The 27,711-nt window shown below is 48.1% G+C and overlaps 1 protein-coding gene across 2 annotated transcripts in view; it reads left to right on the top strand.

Moving 5' to 3' along the window:
• Window positions 1–27,711, top strand: part of IQCM (IQ motif containing M) — a 1,478,261-nt gene that overhangs the window by 882,927 nt on the left and 567,623 nt on the right. For both annotated transcript variants that reach the window (XM_069242635.1, XM_069242634.1), the window contains exon 11: window positions 7,009–7,152. In XM_069242635.1, the coding sequence (XP_069098736.1) occupies window positions 7,009–7,152 (144 nt within the window). The remainder of the gene's footprint in view (window positions 1–7,008; window positions 7,153–27,711) is intronic.

Below are 27,711 nucleotides of genomic sequence, written 5' to 3'. Positions count from 1 at the left end.
GTTTCTGATGTTCCTGTACCGAGTAAGAAAAGTAAGAAAACGCCCCCCGTTCCAGGTTCTGGACTTTGATCCTACAGAAATTATTCATCCCAGGTCCTCCAATTGGGTTCCCCCTCCCGAAGTAGCGCAATATGTTCAAGCCAATTTGCGAAAAAGTTTCGCTAAAGAAGTTAGGTCACGCCTGAAGGCGGAGTGTCCCAGACCTGACCTGGAGGGCAAGGTTTCTGAGACTCCAGAGATAGACCCCACCATGGTCACCTTCATGAAAAAATTTGCTAAAGATCCCAAAAAAGGCTTAGACCGCTCATGGCGTAGCTGCCAAGACAAACTATTGGACCTTTCAGGACCCTTGACTAAGATCCTGGAATTGGCGTATGTAGCCAAAGAATCTGGTTCTCCGGTGGACACCGATGTCCTTATCGGGTGGGCACAAAGAGCTGTGTGCCTATTAGGAAATTCTAACTGTGCCATTTCAGCAGAACGAAGGAAATCGGTGCTTATGCGCATTGATCCCAAATTATCGGATCTTGCGTCCTCAGAAGCGGGACCTTCGGCCGAAGGACTGCTCTTTGGATCCTCATTCATCAAAGACCTAGCCAAGTTCTGCTCCACTTTTTCTTCTCTTGACAAAGCACAAATGTCACTCAAGAAGGTTTTCAAACGAGGCCTTTTTGGCAGGGCCGGTCGTTACGGGGGACGTATGTCCGGCCGCAGCTCCTTTAACAGTCCCCTAAACTACTACCCAAGAGGCAGAGGTGGTTGGTACGGAGATCAAGACTCCACCTTCTACCCCACGCGACCCAGAGGGGGTCGACCCCGCTTCCGCAGGGGTCATCGCAGGGGGCAACAAGGAGCCATTCAAGACTCAAGTTTCACAGGTGAGCATTATTCATTTTTCTCAGGTCAGACTTGGGGGCAGAATTGCATCTTGCTTAACAAATTGGAAACGGATTTCCAGAGATCCATGGGTTCTCCAAACGGTAGAGGGATTTCGACTGGAGCTTGTCAATACCCCCAAACAACTCTCCCCCCATTGGACAAAAAGAAAAAAGGGAGCACACTAGCTCACACTCCAGCAAAAAGTTAGCCCCAATGCATCATGGTAAATGCAGTCACTTCGTTTTGTGTTGAAAAAGTAATCAAAAGTCTTTCACCTAAGTAGGTGCAGCAAGTGCTGTGTATCTCTGGACACGTGTTTCTAGGTTTAGCCCGTCATCAGCAGAGAGCAGCCAAGTCTGTGGGGTTGCTTGAAATGCCGCCAAAAGTCTTCTCAGGTTTATGTACCACTCACTGGCGCACAGGTGCCTCACCAGAGCTCGTCAGCTCGTTAGCTCAAGGGAGCAGTCATTGGACAAAAAGAAAAAAGGGAGCACACTGCCTCACACTCCAGCAAAAAGTTAGCCCCAATGCATCATGGTAAATGCAGTCACTTCGTTTTGTGTTGAAAAAGTAATCAAAAGTCTTTCACCTAAGTAGGTGCAGCAAGTGCTGTGTATCTCTGGACACGTGTTTCTAGGTTTAGCCCGTCATCAGCAGAGAGCAGCCAAGTCTGTGGGGTTGCTTGAAATGCCGCCAAAAGTCTTCTCAGGTTTATGTACCACTCACTGGCGCACAGGTGCCTCACCAGAGCTCGTCAGCTCGTTAGCTCAAGGGAGCAGTCATTGGACAAAAAGAAAAAAGGGAGCACACTGCCTCACACTCCAGCAAAAAGTTAGCCCCAATGCATCATGGTAAATGCAGTCACTTCGTTTTGTGTTGAAAAAGTAATCAAAAGTCTTTCACCTAAGTAGGTGCAGCAAGTGCTGTGTATCTCTGGACACGTGTTTCTAGGTTTAGCCCGTCATCAGCAGAGAGCAGCCAAGTCTGTGGGGTTGCTTGAAATGCCGCCAAAAGTTTCACAGGTGAGCATTATTCATTTTTCTCAGGTCAGACTTGGGGGCAGAATTGCATCTTGCTTAACAAATTGGAAACGGATTTCCAGAGATCCATGGGTTCTCCAAACGGTAGAGGGATTTCGACTGGAGTTTGTCAATACCCCCAAACAACTCTCCCCCCATTACTAATGTGTTTTTCCCAAGTAAATCAAGATTTTATAGACAAAAAAGTGCAAGCTCTCTTAGACAAAGGAGCCGTAAAATGTGCTTCCCCTCATCCTTTCGGTTTCCTCAGCCCTATTTTTGTAGTAGAAAAAAAGGGAGGAGGTCACCGCTTAGTCTTGAACCTAAAGGATTTCAACCAGTGGATCCTATACAGACATTTCAAGATGGAGGGTATCCACATGCTAAGGGACATCCTGTTAGAAGGGGATTGGATGGTGCGTCTGGATCTAAAAGATGCCTATTTGTCGATTCCAATTTTTCCTCCCCACAGGAGATTTCTACAATTTCAGTGGAAGGGTCAATGCCTGGAGTTCCTGGCACTCCCATTCGGTCTATCGTCAGCCCCTTGGTGCTTCACGAAGCTACTGAGACCAGTGATGGAATGCCTCAGAACCAAGGGAGTCAGATTGATTATATATCTGGACGATATTCTACTGATGGCTCAGTCCCCTCAAGTCCTAATCTCGCACTTGGATTGGACCATCAGTCTCCTACAGGATTTAGGTTTCCTGATCAATGTACAGAAGTCATTGTTGAAACCCTCACAGATAATAGAGTTTCTGGGATTCCAGATAAATTCCACTTTATGTCAACTTCTCCTTCCCTCTCAGAAGATACGCAACATCAAGAGGGAATTGAGATCGGTTTTAACCTGCCAGACCGTATCATTGAGGACTATAGCCAGAATAGTGGGCTTATTAGCTTCATCTATTCAAGCGATATTCCCTGCACCCCTACATTATCGAGCACTTCAAAGGCTCAAGATCAGACATTTACAACAGGGTCTGAGTTACTCAGAACAAATCCCGTTGACCACCGAAGTAAGATCGGAAATTCAATGGTGGCTTCATCACATGGAAGCTTGGAACGGCAGGGCGATTTTCGGCTCTCGCCCGGAGGTAGTGATAGAATCCGATGCCAGCAGATGGGGTTGGGGAGCTCGTTGCAACTCCCTAGTGACGGGGGCAGATGGTCAGAATGGGAACAATCCCTTCACATCAATTGTCTGGAACTTCTTGCGGGTTCATTTGCCATAAAGAGCCTCTCCCCGCAGAAAACAGATTGTTGCATACTATTACGGATGGACAATATATCAGCAGTGAGGTATGTCAACAAATTGGGAGGCACGAAGTCCAGAATCCTGGCGGAGATTGCCAAGGACTTCTGGCATTATTGCCTAACTCAGCGTTTAGTAGTCATAGCGGAATACCTGCCTGGGGACCAGAATATCATAGCAGACTGGAACTCCAGATACCTATTAGACTCCAGCGATTGGAAGTTAGATCCTCTGATTTTTGCTCAGATAGTCAAGGAATGGGGCAATTGCGAAGTGGACCTGTTTGCATCACGACTCAATTGCCAAATTCAAAAGTTTTACAGTTGGCGTCCAGACCCTTATGCATTAAAGACAGATGCCTTTCTTCAGGACTGGTCCCAGTTTCGAGGTTATGTGTTTCCTCCTTTTCTGATGATTGCCAGAGTTCTGTCTCAAGTGCGGAGACAGAAAACAGAGATTGTTATGGTGACTCAGTTTTGGAGAGAACAGCCTTGGTTCCCCAGTGCTCTTCATTTAGCCTGTGCCTCTCCTCTTCTGATTCCTCCTCGTCCGAATCTTCTCTTGAGTCCAGAGGGCCTTCAACATCCTCTGATCTTGTCAGGGAAGTTAACACTTCTAGTCTGGTTAATTTCAGGTCGAGATGGAATACCCCAGATGTTTCGCAACAAGCTGCGGAGTTCATTAAACAGGCCTGGGCCAGTAGTACCCATAAGAGATATGATTCAGCCTGGCACAGATTGTCTAGTTGGTGTGATGGAAGGGGTGCCAATCCAGTGAAAGCACATATTGGTTTGATTGTTAACTTTCTAGCAGAACTAGCTAGTGCAGGTTTGGCTTATCGGACGATTAACAATTTTAGATCTGCCATTTCAGCAGGACATTCTCAGTTAGAAGGTAAGCCCATTGGAGAACATCCATTAATTTGCAAGCTTTTGAGGGGTATACATCTTTCTAAACCCCCTCAAGCTAAATATACTGTGTTATGGGATGTAAATATTATTTTAAAATTCGCTGATTCTTGGCCTGCCAATAGGTATTTGTCTCGCAAGCAACTCTCAGCTTAACTGACCATGCTTTTATGCCTTGTCTCTTGCAAAAGACTTTCGGACGTCAGAGCCTTAGATTTAGCAGGTAGAACTTTTTCACCAGAAGGAGTCTCCTTTTCGGTGACAAGAAGAACTAAAACAAATTGCAGGTCAGTATCCTATCCAGTTTATACTGAAAATTCAAAATTATGTGTTGTTCAGTGTTTAAAGGATTATGAAGTTGTCACAGAAGAATTTCGACAGGATGCTAAAGGTCAATTGTTAATTGCTTTGCAAAAACCTTTTAAACCAGTTTCTTCAGCTACTTTAGCTAGATGGATGAGATGGCTGATGAGCGAAGCAGGTATTGACACCTCTGTATTTGGGGCCCATTCTGCTAGAGGGGCTATGGCTTCAAAATCATTTGCCTTAGGTTCTCGTTTAGAGGACATAATGAAAGCGGCAGATTGGTCTTCAGAAAATACTTTTCGTAAGTTTTATCATAAACCAGTATTGGATGTAGCTAGTGTGGTGATGGAACAGCTTTAAACTAGCATAATCGGAGCCTCCGGTCCTGACATAGAATAAAAAAAATTCTAGCTATTGCGTCAAGAATTCTCAATTCTATTAAGGACACGGAGGCGAGGATTATCCCTCCCTTGTTATATATAATGAATATTTATTATCAATTATTGTGCATATCTTATGATATATTGTCATTTAACCCGCCCATTATTTTCAAGTATAAAGTTTGAGACAATGTATATTTTATGAGATATTACCTACCTGTTTATTGTTACAGCTTCTGATCAGAAGAACGCCTGAAATTCGTAACCTCAAGGAAAGTTTGGGTTATAATGTTCTAACCGGTTGTTTCTCCGGCATGGAGCCATCCAAGTTTCGGTTCTTCAGTATGGAGAAGAAGTTCATGACTCCGGATTTCGGGATGGCGTAAGAAGTTTTGTTTTCAAGTTGATCTTATCTGCTTTGAACAAAGAAAGAGGAAGTGACTTCATAGGTCAAAAGACTCATAGCAGAGGACATGGACGGTGATTGGACCATGTGACAGGATGTTAGGCATCCTGGGTGTTGTAGTTTTTTCTGTTACTTGTATTTGATTAGCTGCTGTTTAAGTCAGTAAAGAAAGAGAAAGCATAATCCTCGCCTCCGTGTCCTTAATAGAATTGAAAATTCTTGACACGATAGCTAGAATTTTTTTTATCCCTGATAGGCATGAGGGATCATGCACTGCAAATTACACAACATGGTATGCAGTCTTACAGCTGTTGTTTGGGTGAAAAGGCCTGGAGTGTGAAGGCCAATTGGCAATACCCACACTTAACCTGACAGTGACAATCAGACTTTTTTAGTCCAAAATCTGATGGTGAGGTGACCCAGGAGCCAGTGTGGAAGACAGTTAAAGGTTGCAAGACCATCAGCTGAGTGGAAGAGTTCTATCATATTTTTTCTCAGAAAGATGAGTATTGTACATGCTGCGGTTCTCTCCTGAATCATTAGAGCTTTTGTGGACATTTGAGAATGAAAAGCCTATGAGACAGGTTACCACCATCGATGCACCCAGAATCTTGAACAGTAGTCTCATGGTCCTTAAAACTGTGCCTCTCTTCCTGCAGTTTAGAAAGAGACTGACAACACATCTCTTCAGAGGGCATTGCCCCTCTAACTCAATAGGAATGTATACATTATAGAAGGTTATTACTAGCTGACAAAGATGGACTAACAGAGGGACCTACAATGCCATTTATGGATATTTGGAATTGATTTGGAATTGCTATGCAAGTAATCTGCTGTGGGGATTCCCACGAATATCCAAATTCAGGGAGAAAGTTTTGGCTGAAATGAACAAAACATTTTAGGTACAACTCTGTGGTGTCACTCCCGTTCCAGACTTTATGCAAAACATAGTTATCTTACACAGAAAATATGCAGAGTAAATTTCCAGTCCATCAGGGATCTTGTAGGTTGTGTACTGTATATGCACTCCCAAACCAGGGCTACATTTTAGTATCCACATTTCATAGGACAGTTCCTTCATTCGCCTGTTGTATCATGGACTTCCCGTCAAGGAGATTAACTCCTGAAGCGGTTCCTTCAGGCTCTTTTTGGGTTCTACAGTCTTCTTAACGCAGGCCAAAACACTGCAGGTAGTCAAAGCTAGTTGGGGATGATGCCATTATCTTGTCTCATGCAAAATTAGAAGATGTAAGACATTGAGAGTCAGATGTATACCGGTTTTGCTTAGATGTAGGAGTTTTTCGCAACTCTGCTCACTGAGTACAGGAGTAATTAATATATCCTTTTGTGATTATCCAGCCTCTTAGTAATTCAACTTCTACTGTAGCATGTGTTGGTATTTTTTATGTTATTATTAATAATATATGTTAAACGATTAATTTTGGTTGAGAAATAAATAATTCAAAATTGGAGACCTACGTAGGATTTCTTTTAATGGAGACAGATATATCCATCTTTCGTCCCCTGTGTGACCGCACCTATTTTAATGTATGCCCTAAAACTATCCACTCTATCAAATGAAGAAGGACTTGCACTCTTCTGTTGACAGGTGTTATCAGTCATTACTTTTTGTAAAGGATAAGTTTGTGATTATATTTTCTAATTATTAGGCAGATACAGTAATGAAACATAGTCTGAAATATTTAACCGATTTCAAGTTATGCTAAGTACTTCAACGATGTAGATCAATTTTGAGCTTGTTTTATTACTTCATTGCAGCCTGTCTAAAGAGCAACAGTTAAAATGTTTGTCTCTTTCTGGCACACCTTGTAAAGACTTTATTTTTTGGCAGGGGGCTGACATATCAATGCAAAGAAGTGGAAGGCATTCATAATAGAAAGAAACATGGCATGAAAGAATGGATATCCTTTTTGAATGCAAATAAATACAGTCAAGAACGTATCAGGAAGGAGAAGCTCCAGGGAGCCCAGAAAAAGTAAGTGTACCTAGTGCCCAAAGCATACATCATAAGTTTCAACTTTATGTGTGCCTCTCGATCACTCCCCTACTGAAGGCTTGTTTGCATTTATTTGTCCCAGCAACTCGCTACACGGCATCCTTTGTTTGGGGGTTTAAAGTGTATCAAGAATACGTTATGTTACACCATACAATGCAGACAGGCGTGGTATGGTATAATGTGTTGTAGGTGCATTTATACAGACCTTCATACCTCTAAAAAAGCACCAGCTGGGGAGCACCCTGTGCAATGGAGGAATGTTCTAATTGAAAGTGCTGAACAGCAATGTGGCTTACATAAATGCTCACAGCCTAAGGAATGGTTGCCCAACTGCTGATCATCCTCCTTTGGGAGCCTTGCCTTCAGGAGCTCGAGAAGGAATGTGAGAACCCCTGCTCAAAATGTTGGCTTCCTTGGCACTAGCAGGAGTATGTGGAATTTAGGCCTTTTAAAGATTGAGTAGTTTCTTGTCAGGTTTTGAGCCTTGATTGCTCTTCCGCTTTCTTTCTGGTCAGGTTTTGAGCCTTGATTGCTCTTCCGCTTTCTTCCTGGTTCACAGGTTGTATTTCTTCAGCAGTAGGCAGTATCCTTGCCTTAAAAAAACTACACATCAACTCTTGGATCCTATGGCACAGTGAGCAAGGGACCCACAGCTGGTCATACCCTTGGCCATTTAGGATGTTACATCAATCACAAAAAAGGTGATGGGAGGTATGCTTGCAAACTCTGTAACCACTGGCAATCACTCAGGATGGCATTCAAACTCGTCATTTTTTTTGCCCACTGTGCCACTCTGGACAATTATGTGACCCCCTTAATGGGCCAAGGGTATAACCAGCTGTGGGCCCCTTGCTCACTGTACCATTGTATCCAAGTTATACCTCACTGACTGAGCCTAACAAAGCCCAAACCATTCTGAGGATGCTTGTGTTCCCTTCTAGAGGTACCACCTGCCAGGTCAGGATGGACTGTTTCCCTGAGGAGCAGGGTCAGTACTGATTTGTATAAGGTGGGCCTTTGTCTATAGTGGCACAGTGGGTGAAAAAGATGAGTTGGAATGCTACAATGCTACATAGAGCAACTGTCAGTGGTTAGCCTATTTGCAAGCATTCATTTCATCACCTTTTTATGGGGGTAATTAGCAGGGAGCGCAGTGGTTGGGTGATCGGTGGAGTTAAATTGGTAGGTTAACAAAGGGCACGTCAATTACTTGAGGTGATCTAAAAGCACATTTGAGACATGGGTGAAGAGAGGGAGTAGGCACAAGATTGGATGGCATTAGTTGGAAGGGCGGGAAAGAATAATTAAATGTTTGGAGACATATAGTGGTGGGTGTGCAGGAGATGAGGAAAGGTGAGGATACCTAAATGGTGAGGATGGAGAAGGGAGAGGAGGCTGATGGAACAGAAGGTAGCGATGGTGGATATGTATGAAGGAATTGATGATATTGTGGTGTATCTATTGCAATTGGATGTGCAAGAGATGTTTGTTCAGAGAAGAGAGGGTGGGAAAGGGATGGTGATAGAACATGACAAAACCTTATGAAGATTTAGGCTGTGGGTAGCACGGAGAGAAGATGGAATGGTGTGTGAATTACAAAAGAAAATAGAGATGTGGAAGTGGAAAAGAATAAAGGAGGAGTGGTTATTGACAAGGTTGATGAAGTGGCTACTCAGTCCACAGATAGTATGGTGCTAAGGGTAGCTAATGAGGGAAGGAGAGTAATATATATTAAGTGGTCAATGAGAAGAAGAAGAATTTGACGATGCACCTAGACGAATTACTGAGTCTTAGATCAAACTACTATTATAGGTTTAATACTTCACAGCGTTATCCAGTCACTTGGACTTGTCCCTTTATCATAGCTTAGTGGTTCTCAATCCATGCTCAGATTGTACAGGTGCTGCACATCATGGTGGAATACGTCTGAAAGCGGCACTCCTAGGAATAATGGATGGTTGGGCCAACAAAAAAATATCACAGGACATTTACAGGACTGGATACCGAATAGCCAAAAAGGATATTGCCCAGAACTGGAAGTCTCCTGACCCTCCCGCTATGTCCACCTGGTGAACGGGGATGAACTTTTGCTGTAAGGGAGAACAAACAATATATAAATGGAGAAGTTGTGCCAAAAAACACTTGAGATCTGGGACTCTTGGACTTCATACTCTTTGTAAACAAGAACTAATACGGCATCTTTTGAATATGAACTGAAACAAGCGTACTGCTTTATACTTGGGTCGAAATGGCTGTGCTACTTGGTGATGTCTTTACAAATATTACCTTCGACTATTTGATTGTAACCTCGCTCTGTTACTGCATGCCTTTTTCATGAAACCAATAAAAAGAGTTCTATAAAAACAAAAGGTGCCAGTGGTGAGCCCCGAGTGTGAAGTGAGTATCATACTGCCTCATGTTGTTGGACAATGAATGGTCCTACCAATATGCTTTAGGGTTGCAGTCTACCACTTGGGCTACAGTAGGCCTCTAGCAAGCTCCGTTATACGATTTGACACTACTGGGAAAATAGACAAAAGTATGGAATTAGGAATTATACAAGTTTGCATTTATCAATTACAGAATTCATGTAAAACACACACATAGGGGGTGCCTGAGCTCAAGTGCAGAATCTTCCCCTTGGGGGTAGTTCTGGTGCACCTAACCCTGAATATCTTATGGAAAAAAACAGATGTGCAAGCTGGTGAGATGGCATTGCCCTATTCAGCGGTCCCTTCTGTCCAGGCAGATCTCTCTGCCATCAGCTTAAAGTAGACACTGCAGGTAATGGATATTAATAATTTCTGCTAGAAGCTGAATATAAATATTCAATAGAAGGGAAGGGAGAGTACTAAAGGTCCATACAAGGAGTGGTAGGCATTAGTGATTTAGCATTTATCAATGTCACTTGCTGGCAACGGTTGCTGAAGAAGGAGCTGAGCAATTAATGGATGGAAAGCTCAATATCTATAGATGTTCTGAATCTACGGCATAACCCGTCCCTAACCCTCACCGTGACTCTAAGAGTAACCCAAAAGTCCACTGTACCCCTTTACTGTACAATAAAGATAACCCATAATATACATGGCTAGATACTTATGTCTAGAAGGAGAATGATCCACTGACCCTAATGCCAGAAACAACACCTGTTGCAGTGACTTACCTGACCGTTTCTGTGTTATGACACTTCATTGTTGTGGGCTCTCAGTGATGGTATTAACAGCCTAGCTTGAGCCCACGTGTAAGACAGACTGGCCCACTGGCACGCAGAGTTAGGAACATTGACCAAAAAAGAGCCACCTAGGATCACGAGAGTTGACTCTTTGGATAAGGACTATTTATATTAATGCATTTAATATTTTAGTGGTAAGAGACGATAAGATTACCATGGTATAGGTGTAAATAGAATGTAACAGAAACAACTGCTTTCCTGACTAAACTAGTCTGCTGGTCTGTAGAATTAGCAAGGAAAACAAACATAGATTAATGTTTGGCGGCTGGTCAAGGTTAACAGCAGGATAAAATACAAATGGGCTGACTTCTGTTTATCCAGGCTGGCAGTCTGATGTTTGAACGACAGTAAAAAAATCAGAAAAAATTATGAGGTCACACCGCAGAATGTGATGAGGGCCCACGAGTCTCCCATATCTCACAGATATTTATTTTCCTTGGACTGAATGGGCCCTCCCTTGAATGGTTGGGGGATGCCTGGAGGGTTGGAGCCCCGCCCCGCCCCGCCCCCCTCCGCACTGCAGGGGTTGCAGGGGGCTGCGTTTCGCCCCTCTAAAAACATAGCGACGTAGAAATTTAGAGAAGAAACGTTGAATAAGCGCATGAGAAAAAACATCAGGGCAAGCCGGAGCAGATCGTCAGCTCGGAACCACTACCTGGAAGGGATCTACCGGACTGAGAGAGTGGAGGTCCCGACCGAGTGGCAGGCTGCGTGGAGGAGGCTGAGGGAAGAAGGTCTTTGTTGTAGGGGCACCTGTTGCGGATCGTCATGCTTAAATGACAGAGTATAAACTGTCTATATATGAAACCCTAGTTCATGGAACCATTTTGTGTTTGTTTTCATCAACTTAAGTGAGGGACAAGGACGATAGACTGAATTGCTAAAATAAACAGAGGGGAGATTTGAACAGTAAAAGGAATCTACTGAGATTTAAACTGCAACTAACATGATCGGAGGTAGTCCTGATGTGGCCAATAAGGGGAGTTTTGCCATATGCAGATTGCAAGTGATGCAGAAGCCCTGGCGGGTACGATGCGGCAATATCATGATTCATACGTTTTCATCTGGACAGCTAACCAGCTCACAGCAGGTGAAACCGGAAGCAAGCGGCGAGTTATGTGAGAATCAGTACATAACCACTGATTCTTGAATGTTATTCCCCATTTCTCAGGAGGAAATGTGTGATTGAGCACTATTCTCGCAGTCTGGAATATACCCTTAATGTCCTGGCAATGGAGCTGAAATACATATGCAGTGTTCCTGCATTATTTGTAATGGACCCCATAGATGAAACAACGACCCAGCTGTATTATTCCATTTTATTAGACTGGAAATTACTTCTATCCACAGAAATGTACCACATATACTAATCTGTGCATTGTACCTATGATCTGTGATTTTATTGTTGTGAGTGCATCTTGGAACTGTGACAAAGCCCACTGTGCACTGCAGTGTGTTTAAGAATATGGGGGTCATTCTGACTTTGGCGGGCGGCAGAGGCCGCCCGCCAAAGTACCGCCGTCAGAATACCGCTGCGCGGTCAAAAGACCGCCACGGTAATTCTGATTTTCCCGCTGGGCTGGCGGGCGACCGCCAGAAGGCCGCCCGCCAGCCCAGCGGGAAACCCCCTTCCATGAGGATGCCGGCTCCGAATGGAGCCGGCGGAGTGGAAGGGGTGCGACGGGTGCAGTTGAACCCGTCGCGATTTTCAGTGTCTGCTTGGCAGACACTGAAAATCTTGGTGGGGCCCTGTTAGGGGGCCCCGCGACACCCGTTACCGCCATCCAGGTTCTGGCGGTCAGAACCGCCAGAGCCAGGCTGGCGGTACGGGGGTCGGAATCCCCATGGCGGCGCTGCCTGCAGCGCCGCCATGGAGGATTCCCCAGGGCAGCGGGAAACCGGCGGGACACCACCGGTTTTCCGTTTCTGACCGCGGCGGTACCGCCGCGGTCAGAATGCCCATGGATGCACCGCCAGCCTGTTGGCGGTGCATCTGCGGTCGTTGGCCTGGCGGTAGTCTACCGCCAGGGTCAGAATGACCCCCTATGTGATTAAATGGAACTTTAGGTTGCCCAGCGGTAAGGTTACTTGTAAGGTTACTTGCATCATCAGTGAGAATTCATGTCTGATGTTTCAGAATAAAGGTTGGACTGATGGGGTGACTGCTTCCCATTGTTAATCATGCCACTATTGATGTCACGTAGAGTCTGTCGATCCATGTGAAATTGTACAGTTTTAACAAGCAGTTGTAGACTAGTTTGTCATTTATTTAGGAATATGTAAAGGGTGTTTGGCCGTTGCAAGGCTTTGTATTGCATTGTCTTTCAGTCGGAAGGTTTCAGGGACAAACGTGATTCATAATCAGTCTACCGGATGCGGTATGACTGCGACATTGGAATTCTTTCTCCTTGGCTGGTTTGGATGACTTTTTCTGTACTCCAAGCTGCATTCGTTCGGAGAAGTATATCATGTTATGCATCTATCATTTTTAACGAATAACAACCTATATTTTATTCAACTGATAGAATAAAGTGCGATATAGTGTTACATCTCGTTCTTTAATAAATATATTAAGTCAATTAAATTATAAACATTAATTTAGAAAGGGACCAGTGAAGGATCTTGTGCCCTTGCATATCGAATCCACATTACATTAATACGTCTGTACAATTCAGACAAATGTTCCTTCTCTGCCTGTGGTGCAGTCTCAGCCTGTAGGAGATACACAGTTTCAACATAAAGCATATAAATCATTTTGTAGACTATTGTATACCTCTTGGATGTCAGCCGGTGTGCCATGAAAGGCTTATCATTAGGCGTTTCAGGAAATTACCAACGTCCAAAATAGCTAAGTATGAGTGACAAAATCACATCTCCACTTCCTGGTCTGCTGGATATTCAGCACCAGGAAACTGCCCTCTATCTAATATAACATAGCATCGCCACGATGAAATAGATGACATTGAAGGAGGTCTCAATGAAAAACTCCTTGTTTCCTAAAACTGAAATCCTCTGGCACACAACAATGTGGTAGAATTATTTTGAAAATAAGCATACTACTAAATATATATGGACCATACCATTGAGGTCAGTGACAGAATACCGCCGAATCACATTGATGTCATATCGCCTATGTTAGAAATGGGGTTTTTGGTTGGCAGTCAGGTTATCCCCTGTCCAAGCAAAAGCCCTCACTCTAGTCAGGGTAAGTCACACACAATCCAAGATTATCCTGTGCCCACCCTCTGGTAGCTTGGCACGAGCAGTCAGGCTTAACTTAGAAGGCAATGTGTAAACTATTTGTGCAATAAATCAATACCACCATATAGCACCACAAAAATACACCACACAGTGTTTAGAAAAATATATAATGTTTATCAGGATAATTGTAGGTCAAAACGAATGAAGTTGCAATGTGAATTTGTAGAGCTATCACTGAAAAGTGATATAAAGTGTCTTAAGTCTTTAACCCCTTCGCTGCCAGGCCTTTTCCCCCTCCTGTGCCAGGCCCTTTTTTGCCTATTTGGGGCAGTTCGCGCTTAGGCCCTCATAACTTTTTGTCCACATAAGCTAACCAAGCCAAATTTGCGTCCTTTTTTTCCAACATCCTAGGGATTCTAAAGGTACCCAGACTTTGTGGGTTCCCCTGAAGGAGGCCAAGAAATTGGCCAAAATACAGTGAAAATTTCGTTTTTTTCAAAAAAAGTGGAAAAAGGGGCTGCAGAAGAAGGCTTGTGGTTATTCCCCTGAAAATGGCATCAACAAAGGGTCTGCGGTGCTAAACTCAGCAGCTTCCCAGCTTTCAGGAACAGGCAGACTTGAATCCGAAAACCCAATTTTTCAACACAATTTTGGCATTTTACTGGGGCATACCCCATTTGTGCAATTTTTTGTGCTTTCAGCCTCCTTCCAGTCAGTGACAGGAATGGTCATGAAACCAATGCTGGATCCCAGAAACCTAAACATTTCTGAAAAGTAGACAAAATTCTGAATTCAGCAAGGGGTCATTTGTGTAGATCCTACAAGGGTTTCCTACAGAAAATAACAGCTGAAAAAGAAAAATATTGAAATTGAGGTGAAAAAACCATCAATTTTTCTCTACGTTTTACTCTGTAACTTTTCCCTGCAATGTCAGATTATCGAAAGCAATATACCGTTACGTCTGCTGGACTCCTCTGGTTGCGGGGATATATAGGGTTTGTAAGTTCATCAAGAACCCGAGGAACCCAGAGCCAATAAATGAGCTGCACCCTGCAGTGCGTTTTCATTCTATACCGGGTATACAGCAATTCATTTGCTGAAATATAAGGAGTAAAAAATTGCTATCAAGAAAACCTTTGCATTTCCAAAAAGGGCACAAGATAAGGTGTTGAGGAGCAGTGGTTATTTGCACATCTCTGAATTCCGGGGTGACCATAGTAGCACGTGAATTACAGGGAATTTCTCAAATAGATGTCTTTTTTACACACACTCCTATATTTGGAAGGAAAAAATGTAGAGAAAGACAAGGGGCAATAGTACTTGTTTTGCTAATCTATGTTCCCCCAAGTCTCCCGATAAAAATGGTACCTCACTTGTGTGGGTAGGCCTAGCACCCGCGACAGGATATGCCCCAAAACACAACGTGGACACATCACAGAAAACAGAGCTGTTTTTAGCAAAGTGACTACCTGTAGATTTTGGCCTCTAGCTCAGCCGCCACCTAGGGAAACCTACCAAACCTGTGCATTTCTGAAAACTAGAGACCTAGGGGAATCCAAGGAGGGGTGACTTATGTGGCTCAGACCAGGTTCTGTTACCCAGAATCCTTTGCAAACCTCAAAATTTGGCTAAAAAAACACATGTTCCTCACATTTCTGTGGCAGAAAGTTCTGGAATCTGAGAGGAGCCACAAATTTCCTTCCACCCAGCGTTCCCCCACGTCTCCCGATAAAAATGATACCTCACTTGTGTGGGTAGGCCTAGCGCCCGCGACAGGATATGGCCCAAAACACAACGTGGACATATCACAGAAAACAGAGCTGTTTTTAGCAAAGTGACTACCTGTAGATTTTGGCCTCTAGCTCAGCCGCCACCTAGGGAAACCTACCAAACCTGTGCATTTCTGAAAACTAGAGACCTAGGGGAATCCAAGGAGGGGTGACTTGCGGGGCTCGGACCAGGTTCTGTTACCCAGAATCCTTTGCAAACCTCAAAATTTGGCTAAAAAAACACATGTTCCTCACATTTCTGTGGCAGAAAGTTCTGGAATCTGAGAGGAGCCACAAATTTCCTTCCACCCAGCGTTCCCCCACGTCTCCCGATAAAAATGATACCTCACTTGTGTGGGTAGGCCTAGCGCCCGCGACAGGATATGCCCCAAAACACAACGTGGACATATCACAGAAAACAGAGCTGTTTTTAGCAAAGTGACTACCTGTAGATTTTGGCCTCTAGCTCAGCCGCCACCTAGGGAAACCTACCAAACCTGTGCATTTCTGAAAACTAGAGACCTAGGGGAATCCAAGGAGGGGTGACTTGCGGGGCTCGGACCAGGTTCTGTTACCCAGAATCCTTTGCAAATCTCCAAATTTGGCTAAAAAAACACATGTTCCTCACATTTCTGTGGCAGAAAGTTCTGGAATCTGAGAGGAGCCACAAATTTCCTTCCACCCAGCGTTCCCCCACGTCTCCCGATAAAAATGATACCTCACTTGTGTGGGTAGGCCTAGCGCCCGCGACAGGATATGCCCCAAAACACAACGTGGACATATCACAGAAAACAGAGCTGTTTTTAGCAAAGTGACTACCTGTAGATTTTGGCATCTAGCTCAGCCGCCACCTAGGGAAACCTACCAAACCTGTGCATTTCTGAAAACTAGAGACCTAGGGGAATCCAAGGAGGGGTGACTTGCGGGGCTCGGACCAGGTTCTGTTACCCAGAATCCTTTGCAAATCTCAAAATTTGGCTAAAAAAACACATGTTCCTCACATTTCTGTGGCAGAAAGTTCTGGAATCTGAGAGGAGCCACAAATTTCCTTCCACCCAGCGTTCCCCCACGTCTCCCGATACAAATGATACCTCACTTGTGTGGGTAGGCCTAGCGCCCGCGACAGGATATGCCCCAAAACACAACGTGGACACATCACAGAAAACAGAGCTGTTTTTAGCAAAGTGACTACCTGGAGATTTTGGCCTCTAGCTCAGCCGCCACCTAGGGAAACCTACCAAACCTGTACATTTCTGAAAACTAGAGACCTAGGGGAATCCAAGGAGGGGTGACTTGTGTGGCTCGGACCAGGTTCTGTTACCCAGAATCCTTTGCAAACCTCAAAATTTGGCTAAAAAAACACATGTCCCTCACATTTCTGTGGCAGAAAGTTCTGGAATCTGAGAGGAGCTACAAATTTCCTTCCACCCAGCGTTCCCCCAAGTCTCCCGATAAAAATGATACCTCACTTGCGTGGGTAGGCCTAGCGCCGGCGACAGGAAACACCCCAAAGCTCAACGTGGACACATCCTAAATTTTGGAAAAAAACAGAGGTGTTTTTTGCGAAGTGCCTACCTGTAGATTTTGGCCTCTAGCTCAGCCGGCACCTAGGGAAACCTACCAAACCTGTGCATTTCTGAAAACTAGAGACCTAGGGGAATCCAAGGAGGGGTGACTTGCGGGGCTCGGACCAGGTTCTGTTACCCAGAATCCTTTGCAAACCTCAAAATTTGGCTAAAAAACACATGTCCCTCACATTTCTGTGGCAGAAAGTTCTGGAATCTGAGAGGAGCTACAAATTTCCTTCCACCCAGCGTTCCCCCAAGTCTCCCGATAAAAATGATACCTCACTTGCGTGGGTAGGCCTAGCGCCGGCGACAGGAAACACCCCAAAGCGCAACATGGACACATCCTAAATTTTGGAAAAAAACAGAGGTGTTTTTTGCGAAGTGCCTACCTGTAGATTTTGGCCTCTAGCTCAGCCGGCACCTAGGGAAACCTACCAAACCTGTGCATTTCTCAAAACTAGAGACCTAGGGGAATCCAAGGAGGGGTGACTTGCGGGGCTCGGACCAGGTTCTGTTACCCAGAATCCTTTGCAAACCTCAAAATTTGGCTAAAAATACACATGTTACTCACATTTCTGTGGCAGAAAGTTCTAGAATCTGAGAGGAGCCACAAATTTCCTTCTACCCAGCGTTCCCCCAAGTCTCCCGATAAAAATGATACCTCACTTGTGTGGGTAGGACTAGCGCCCACGAAAGGAAAGGGCCCAAAACACAACGTGGACACATCACATTTTTTTATAAAAAGCAGTGCCTACCTAAGGATTTTGGCCTGTAGCTCAGCCGACACCTGAGGAAACCTAGCAAACCAGTGCATTTTTGAAAACTAGAAACCCAGGGGAATCCAAGATGGGGTGACTTGCGGGGCTCTGACCAGGTTATGTTACCCAGAATCCTTTGCAAACATCAAAATTTGGCCCAAAAAACACTTTTTCCTCTCATGTCGGTGACAGAAAGTTCTGGAATCTGAGAGGAGCCACAAATTTCCTTCTACCCAGCGTTCCCCTAAGTCTCTCGATAAAAATGGTACATCACTTCTATGGGTAGGCCTAGCGCCCACAAAAGGAAATAGCCCAAAACACAACGTGGAAACAACATATTTTTTCGCAGAAAACAGAGGTGTTTTTTGCAAGGTGCCTACCTGTGGTGTTTGGCCTGTAGCTCAGCCGGCCCCGGGGGGGGGGGGGGCAGAAATGCCCTAAAATAAATTTGCCCCCCCAACCCCCACCCTCCCCCGCCGGGAGCGACCCTTGCCTACGGGGTCGCTCCCCCTGCGTGACATTGGCACCAAAAAACAAATCCCCGGTGCCTAGTGGTTTCTGCCCCCTTGGGGGCAGGTTGACCTAAACTCAGCCAATCTGACCCCAAGGGGGGCAGAAATGGCCTAAATACAATTTGTCCCCCAGGGGAGCGACTTTTGCCTGATGGGTCGCTCCCCATCTCTAAAAAAAAAAAACAAAGAAAAAAAAAAGAAAAAAAAGAAAAATTCCCCTGGCGCCTAGAGGTTTCTGCCCCCCCCCCGGGGGCAGATCGGCCTAATGATAGGCCGATCTGCCCCCCGGGGGGCAGAAATGGCCTAAAATAAATTTGCCCCCCCAACCCCCATCCCCCCCCCGGGAGCGACCCTTGCCTACGGGGTCGCTCCCCCTGCGTGACATTGGCGCCAAAAAACAAATCCCCGGTGCCTAGTGGTTTCTGCCCCCTTGGGGGCAGATTGACCTAAAATTGGGCAATCTGCCCCCAGGGGGGCAGAAATGGTCTAAATACAATTTGCCCCCCCAGGGGAGCGACCCTTGCCTGATGGGTCGCTCCCCATCTCTAAAAAAAGAAACAACAAAAAAAAAACACACACAAAAAAAATTGCCCTGGCGCCTAGAGTGTTCTGCCCCCCCCCCCCGGGGGCAGTTCGGCCTAATAATAGGCCGATCTGTCCCCCGGGGGGGCAGAAATGGCCTAAAATAAATTTGCCCCCCCCAACCCCCACCCCCCCCCCCCCGGGAGCGACCCTTGCCTACGGGGTCGCTCCCCCTGCATGACATTGGCGCCAAAAAACAAATCCCCGGTGCCTAGTGATTTCTGCCCCCTTGGGGGCAGATTGACCTAAAATTGGCCAATCTGCCCCCAGGGGGGCAGAAATGGTCTAAATACAATTTGCCCCCCCAGGGGAGCGACCCTTGCCTGATGGGTCGCTCCCCATCTCTAAAAAAAGAAACAACAACAACAAAAAAAAAACAAAAAAAAAATTGCCCTGGCGCCTAGAGTGTTCTGCCCCCCCCCCCCCCCCGGGGGCAGTTCGGCCTAATAATAGGCCGATCTGTCCCCCGGGGGGGCAGAAATGGCCTAAAATAAATTTGCCCCCCCACCCCCCGCCCCCGGGAGCGACCCTTGCCTACGGGGTCGCTCCCCCTGCGTGACATTGGCGCCAAAAAACAAATCCCCGGTGCCTAGTGGTTTCTGCCCCCTTGGGGGCAGATTGACCTAAAATTGGCCAATCTGCCCCCAGGGGGGCAGAAATGGTCTAAATACAATTTGCCCCCCCCAGGGGAGTGACCCTTGCCTGATGGGTCGCTCCCCATCTCTAAAAAAAGAAACAACAAAAAAAAAACCACAAAAAAAAAATTGCCCTGGCGCCTAGAGTGTTCTGCCCCCCCCCCCCGGGGGCAGTTCGGCCTAATAATAGGCCGATCTGTCCCCCGGGGGGGCAGAAATGGCCTAAAATAAATTTGCCCCCCCAACCCCCACCCCCCCCCCCCCCGGGAGCGACCCTTGCCTACGGGGTCGCTCCCCCTGCGTGACATTGGCGCCAAAAAACAAATCCCCGGTGCCTAGTGGTTTCTGCCCCCTTGGGGGCAGATTGACCTAAAATTGGCCAATCTGCCCCCAGGGGGGCAGAAATGGTCTAAATACAATTTGCCCCCCTCAGGGGAGCGACCCTTGCCTGATGGGTCGCTCCCCATCTCTAAAAAAAGAAACAACAAAAAAAAAACACACACAAAAAAAATTGCCCTGGCGCCTAGAGTGTTCTGCCCCCCCCCGGGGGCAGTTCGGCCTAATAATAGGCCGATCTGCCCCCAGGGGGGGCAGAAATGGCCTAAAATAAATTCCCCTCCCCCCCCAGGGAGCGACCCTTGCCTAAGTGGTCGCTCCCTTTGCGTGAAATTCACGCAAAGAAAAAACTCCCTGGTGTCTAGTGGTTTCTACCCCCCTTGGGGGCAGATTGGCCTCATCAAAATAGGCCAATCTGCCCCCAAGGGGGGCAGAAATGGGCAAAATATAATTTTCCCCCAAGGGGAGCGACCCTTGCCTAAGGGGTCGCTCCCCACCAAAAAAACAAAAAATGAAACAAAAAAAAAAAAAAATGAAACAAAAAAAAAAAAAATGGTCCCTGGTGCCTAGAGGTTTCTGCCCCCCCTGGGGGCAGATCGGCCTAATAGTAGGCCGATCTGCCCCCAGGGGGGGCAGAAAAGGCCTTCCCGAAAATATGCCCCCCTGGGAGCGACCCTTGCCCAAGGGGTCGCTCCCTTTTGTCAATAACAATAAAAAATAAAAAAAATCCCTGGTGTCTAGTGGTTTCTACCCCCCTTGGGGGCAGATTGGCCTCATCAAAATAGGCCAATCTGCCCCCAAGGGGGGCAGAAATGGCCAAAATATAATTTTCCCCCAAGGGGAACGACCCTTGCCTAAGGGGTCGCTCCCCACCTCAATAAAAAAAAAAATGAAACAAAAAAAAAAAAAAATGGTCCCTGGTGCCTAGAGGTTTCTGCCCCCCCTGGGGGCAGATCGGCCTAATAAGGCCGATCTGCCCCCAGGGGGGGCAGAAAAGGCCTTTTCAAAAAAATGCCCCCCCTGGGAGCGACCCTTGCCCAAGGGGTCGCTCCCTTTTGTCAATTTCTACGAAAAAAAAAAAAATCCCTGGTGTCTAGTGGGGTTTCAAAAACCGGATTGCAAGCAATCCGGCTTTTGAAACCCTCGGAGGGACTTCAAAGGGAAGGAAATACTTTTCCTTCCCTTTGAAGCCCCTCCGGGCCTCCCAAGAGATTGAAAAAGAAATGCTTTTGCATTTCTTTTTCAATCGCGCTGGAAGCAGAGCTTCCAGCGCGACGAGGGAGGCCCCTGTGACACATCAGCGCGCGCGCGCGCGCGCGCGCGCTGACGTCACAGGGGGGGGTGGGGGGGGGTCGGGGGTGGAAGGGGAAGGTCTTCCCCTTCCATCCCCGACTTGGGGGGAGAAGGGGGGTGCACGGGGGGCGCGCTAGCGCGCCCCCAAGTTCCCCTGTGCCATGGACGAGATGATCTCGTCCAAGGCACAGGGGAACTGTAGCCTTGGACGAGATCATCTCGTCCAAGGCACAGAAGAGGTTAAAAAGCAAACAAAGGGGGTCATTCTGACCCTGGCGGTCATGGACCGCCAGGGCCAACGACTGTGGAAGCACCGCCAACAGGCTGGCGGTGCTTCCATGGGCATTCTGACTGCGGCGGTACAGCCGCGGTCAGAAACTGGAACCCGGCGGTGTCCCGCCGGTTTCCCGCTGCCCCTGGGAATCCTCCACGGCGGCGCTGCAAGCAGCGCCGCCATGGGGATTCCGACCCCCTTCCCGCCAACCTGGTTCTGGCGGTTTCCACTGCCAGAACCTGGCTGGCGGGAACGGGTGTCGTGGGGCCCCTGGGGGCCCCAGCAGTGACCATGCCATTGGCATGGGCACTGCAGGGGCCCCCTAACAGGGCCCCACATAGATTTTCAGTGTCTGCGTGGCAGACACTGAAAATCAAGACGGGTGCAACTGCACCCGTCGCACCCCTTCCACTCCGCCGGCTCCATTCGGAGCCGGCATCCTCGTGGAAGAGGGTTTCCTGCTGGGCGGGCGGGCGGCCTTCTGGCGGTCGCCCGCCAGCCCAGCGGGAAACTCAGAATGACCGCCGCGGTCTTTCGACCGCAGTACGGTCTTTCAACCGCGGTACGGTCTTCTGGCGGTTCCCACCAGGCCGGCGGCATCCGCTGCCGGCGGGGGTCAGAATGACCCCCAAAGTCTCTTTCAATCACAAAGTACCTGGTTTGGAGTGGAAAATCTCCTCAGAGGGCCGCAGAAGAAGAGATACGTGGAAAAATGGTGTGTGCGTCGATTTCTCCCCAGCACACACAGACTTGCGTCATTATTTTTCAAGCGGGGAAGTCGTGCGTCGTTTTCTGGCGCGTGGACAGTCTCTTTCTGTGGATCGTGGGGATTACCAGATGTCCCGGGTCTGTGCGTGGATTCTCCTGCTTGTTTTCCGGCTGCGCGTCGTTCTGCTGGGCTGCACGTCGAAGTTTCGCTCTCACGGCAGGCGTCGAGTCGATTTCTCCTCTGGAAGTCGGGCGGCGTTGTCCTTGCGAGGCCGTGCGTCGAAGTTCCGGTCATCCCGAAGGCGTCGCGTCGATCAGCGTCGGTGTGCGGCATTTTTCTCGCCACGGAACAAGCTGTGCATCGAAAATTTCGGTGCACGAAGCGTCCAAGTGAAAAAGAGAAGTCTTTTTGGTCCTGAGACTTCAGGGAACAGGAGGCAAGCTCTATCCAAGCCCTTGGAGAGCACTTTCACAGCCAGACAAGAGTTCAGCAAGGCAGCAGGGCAACAGCAAGGCAGCAATCCTTTGTAGAAAGCAGTCAGGTGAGTCCTTTAGGCAGCCAGGCAGTTCTTCTTGGCAGGATGCAAGTTCTGGTTCAGGTTTCTTCTCCAGCAAGTGTCTGATGAGGTAGGGCAGAGGCCCTGTTTTTTACCCAAATGTGCCTTTGAAGTGGGGGAGACTTCAAAGAGCGGCTAAGAAGTGCACCAGGTCCCCTTTCAGTTCAATCCTGTCTGCCAGGGTCCCAGTAGGGGGTGTGGCAGTCCTTTGTGTGAGAGCAGGCCCTCCACCCTCCCAGCCCAGGAAGACCCATTCAAAATGCAGATGTATGCAAGTGAGGCTGAGTACCCTGTGTTTGGGGTGTGTCTGAGTGAATTGACAAGGAGCTGTCAACTAAGCCCAGCCAGACGTGGATTGTAAGGCACAGAAAGATTTAAGTGCAAAGAAATGCTCACTTTCTAAAAGTGGCATTTCTAGAATAGTAATATTAAATCCAACTTCACCAGTCAGCAGGGTTTTATATTACCATTCTGGCCATACTAAATATGACCTTCCTACTCCTTTCAGATCAGCAGCTACCACTTAAATACTGTATGAGGGCAGCCCCAATGTTAGCCTATGAAGGGAGCAGGCCTCACAGTAGTGCAAAAACGAATTTAGGAGTTTTACACTACCAGGACATGTAAACTACACAGGTCCATGTCCTGCCTTTCACCCACACAGCACCCTGCTCTAGGGGTTACCTAGGGCACACATTAGAGGTGACTTATATGTGGAGAAAGGGGAGGTTTGGGCTTGGCAAGTACTTTTAAATGCCAAGTCGAGGTGACAGTGAAACTGCACACACAGGCCTTGCAGTGGCAGGCCTGAGACAAGGAAAAGGGGCTACTTAAGTGGTTGGCACAACCAGTGCTGCAGGCCCACTAGTAGCATTTAATCTACAGGCCCTAGGCACATAGAGTGCACATTACTAGGGACTTATAAGTAAATTAAATAGTCCAATCAGGTAGGATTCAAGATTACCATGTTTTAAGGGAGAGAGCATATGCACTTTAGCACTGGTTAGCAGTGATAAAGTGCGCAGAGTCTAAAAGCCAGCAAAAACAGTGTCCAAAAAGTGGATTGAGTCAGGCAAAAAGTTAGGGGTGACCACCCTAAGGCTGTCAGGTCTAACAGCCTACAAAAGAAAACATCAGATAACCTATCATATAAAACTAAATATGGATGGAAGAGCTTGCTGGGTTCTCAATCGCACAGCACTGCAAAATATTGGATTTTATTAAGGAAAAATATGTTCAGGATGTTAAAGTGTTCTTGAGAATCTGGCAGTAAATTAAGTATGCGCTCTTAACAGCCGAGTTCTCTAAAGACACTAAAAACTTCAATGGTGCTGCTGGTTGTGCCTTGTGTTGGAGTTGTGGAAGGATTACTGGTGAATACTGCTTCTGGCTTCCGTGTTAGTGGTTCGTGTTGCACACAGGTGGTATTTAAATAAAAAAAATCATGAAAGTACCTAAGATGATCATTTGTTTAAATATGTAAAATGGTGTTCCTTTCACAGTTCAAATACTTTGCAAGTCACAGCATCAGATCTAGCTTCCTTTTGCATGTCCGTTCCATTTTCTGATGTCAGAATTAAGAAGACATCTAGTGTAGCTGTACAGCTGGTTGTGAATCAAGAAATTCTGTTAGAACTTCATAGAAATACACATTGGTGGTCATTACAACCCTGGCAGTCGGTGTTAAAGCGGCAGTAAGACCGCCAACAGGCCGGCGGTAAAAAATTTGCAATTACGACCGTGACGGAAACCGCCAACAAAGACAGCCACTTTAACACTCCGACCGCCACGGCGGTACAAACAAACAGCGCAGTGGTCACCGCCAACAGACAGGCGGGAGACAATGTACCGCCCACACTATTATGACAGGCCAATCCGACACCTTTTCTGGGGCGGATTCACCGCGGATAAAAACACGGCGGAAACAGGAATCCCGAAGGGAAAACGCTCACCTCTACACACCCCACGAGGAACGAGGACACCATGGACCCGGAACACCAAATTCTACCTGCAATAGTCTTCCTGCTCCTCTACCAGGAGCACGAACGCCGGCGGCGAAGACCACGGTGAGTACTGCACCTACGACACAGGGAGGGGGAGGCAAAAAACAGGGACAAACACACGCAACACCCCCACCCTCACCCACTACAACACATACACTAATGCATATCAATACATCACAGTTACACCCCCCAAACTCCCCGGAAGAATGGAAAGATAATAGAAAATGAGTGTAACCATTGTAATATATTAAAAGCACGTAGGCAGAAATATATATTTACACCATGTACATAATATACCAAGCATAGTAGTCCAGGTAGTGCTCTAAGAAAGACCGTGGAACACTGGGACCACGCGGTATGGGCGAGGCCCACACAAGATCCCCAAACATGACAGAGAGAACACTGCAGGGGCATCATAGAGCAACTAAACAGGCAGCTCAGGGGGAGGGAAAGAGGGGGCACCTCAGCCGCTTGAGTGCACAACGCCAAATCCACGAGGGGCCACATGCCCACTGTTCCATCCTGGGGAGTGCAGAGCCACAGTCTCTCAAGTCTCTACAGTGGGTGAGTTGCCCACTGTTCATTCCTGGGGAGTGCAAAGCCACAGTCTCTCAAGTCTCTACAGTGGGTGGGTTGCTCACTGTTCAACCCTGGGGAGTGCAAAGCCACAGTCTCTCAAGTCTCTACAGTGGGTGGTTTGCTTACTGTTTAATCCTGGGGAGTGCAAAGCCACACTCTCTCAAGTCTCTACAGTGGGTGGGTTGCCCACAGTTCAATCCTGGGGAGTGCAAAGCCACAGTCTCTCAAGTCTCTACAGTGGGTGGTTTGCCCACTGTTCAATCCTGGGGAGTGCAAAGCAACAGTCTCTCAAGTCTCTACAGTGGGTGGTTTGCCCACTGTTCAATCCTGGGGAGTGCAAAGCCACAGTCTCTCAAGTCTCTACAGTGGGTGGGTTGCCCACTGTTCCATCCTGGGGAGTGCAAAGCCACAGTCTCTCAAGTCTCTACAGTGGGTGGTTTGCCCACTGTTCAATCCTGGGGAGTGCAAAGCCACAGTCTCTCAAGTCTCTACAGTGGGTGGGTTGCCCACTGCCATATCCTGGGGAGTGCAAAGCCACAGTCTCACAAGTCTCTACGGTGGGTGGTTTGCCCACTGTTCAATCCGGGGGAGTGCAACGCCACAGTCTCTCAAGTCTCTACAGTGGGTGGGTGTCCCACTGCCATATCCTCTGGAGTGCAAAGCCACAGTCTCACAAGTGGATAACAGTCTCCACTGGTTCTGGAGGGGGCATGGTGCCCAGAGTGCTTCATCCTGCCAATGATTGGGGTAGTGGATGCTTTTCTCCACTGGTTCTGGAGGGGGCATAGTGCCCAGAGTGCTTCATCCTGCTAAGGATAGAGGTAGTGGATGACAGTCTCCACTGGTTCTGGAGGGGGCATGGTGCCCAGAGTGCTTCATCCTGCTAAGGATTGGGGTAGTGGATGCTTTTCTCCACTGGTTCTGGAGGGGGCATGGTGCCCAGAGTGCTTCATCCTGCTAAGGACAGAGGTAGTGGATGACAGTCTCCACTGGTTCTGGAGGGGGCATGGTGCCCGGAGTGCTTCATTCTGCTAAGGACAGAGGTAGTGGATGACAGTCTCCACTGGTTCTGGAGGGGGCATGGTGCCCAGAGTGCATCATTCACCCCGTGACGGACTTAGTTGCGTCAGTGCCCTTGCCGCTCATGGGCCAGCGGTGCTTGAGATGGCGGTGCCCTGTTCAGCGGTGCTTGAGACGGCGGTGCCCGGTTCAGCGGTGCTTGAGATGGTGGTGCCCTCTGCAGCGGTGCTTGAGATGGCGGTGCCCTGTTCAGCGGTGCTTGAGATGGCGGTGCCATGTTCAGCGGTGCTTGAGACGGCGGTGCCCTGTTCAGCGGTGCTTGAGACGGTGGTGCCCTGTTCAGCGGTGCTTGAGTTGGCGGTGCCCTGTTCAGCGGTGCTTGAGATGGCGGTCTCAATTGCAGGGTCTCAGCTGCTGGTGGTCCTTCATGGCCCAGTGGGGCTTTTGCTGGTGGTCCTTCATGGCCCAGCGGGGCTTTTGCTGGCTGTCCTTCATGGCCCAGCGGGGCTAGTGCTGGCAGTCGTTCATGGCCCAGCGGGGCTTTTGCTGATGGTCCTTCATGGCCCAGCGGGGCTTTTGCTGGCGGTCCTTCATGGCCCAGCGGGGCTAGTGCTGGCGGTCCTTCATGGCCCAGCGGGGCTAGTGCTGGCGGTGGCCTCCTGGGCAGGTGGGCTGGTGCTGGCGGTGGCCTCCTGGGCAGGTGGGCTGGTGCTGGCGGTGTCCTCCTGGGCAGGTGGGCTGGTGCTGGCGAGCCCCTCCTGGGCAGGTGGGCTAGTGCTGGCGGTCCTGTCCTGGGCAGCTGGGCTTGTGCTGGAGGTGGGCTCCTGGGCATCGGGGATGATGGCAGTCTTCTCTCCCGTGCTGCTCTTCCCAGACTTGCCGGGTTTCTTGTGGCCCTTCCCCACCTTGGAAGGTGTCACAGCTGACTCCACACTCCCACCGGGCCCCCTGGGAGCGGCTTTGGCGGCTGGAGTCTTCCCCCTCTCCTGCCGGGCACTGGCCAACTTCTGATGCTTCACAGGTGGGGGACTGTCTGTGCTGTGGCTCCGTGCCAACCTGGCTGGTGGGTGTGCTGGAGAGGGACGTAGTGGCTGTAGAGGTAGTGCATGCAGGTGTGAGTGTAGACGAGACTGGGAGGGAGGAGGGAGATGAGGAGGAGGGGGACACAGTGGAGGCAGTGGATGTTGGTGTGTCTGCATGTGTGTGATGCTTGCGTGAGTGCCTGTGGGATGTGTGGTGCTTATGTTTGCCAGAGCTTCCCTTGTGTGTTGACGTGTGTGCATGCTGGTCTGTAGGTGTGCTTGGGATAGGCTGAGGTACAGGGGATTGGGTCTGAGTGGAGGAAGTTGGAGGGGGGAGGCTGGAGACGGGGACAATGGCTGCCATCAGTGCTGAGGCCAGAGTCTGAAAAGCTAGCTGAAGGGCCGCCTGACCAGAATGAATGCCCTCCAGGAATGCATTTGTTTGTTGCAACTGCCTCTCTACACCATGGATGGCATTCAAAATGGTAG

Source organism: Pleurodeles waltl, chromosome 1_2 (genome assembly GCF_031143425.1).
Source record: "Pleurodeles waltl isolate 20211129_DDA chromosome 1_2, aPleWal1.hap1.20221129, whole genome shotgun sequence".
NCBI classification, from domain to species: Eukaryota; Metazoa; Chordata; class Amphibia; order Caudata; family Salamandridae; genus Pleurodeles; species Pleurodeles waltl.
The sequence above is the reverse complement of the archived record's forward strand: the minus strand, read 5'-3'. Positions and strand labels throughout refer to the sequence as shown.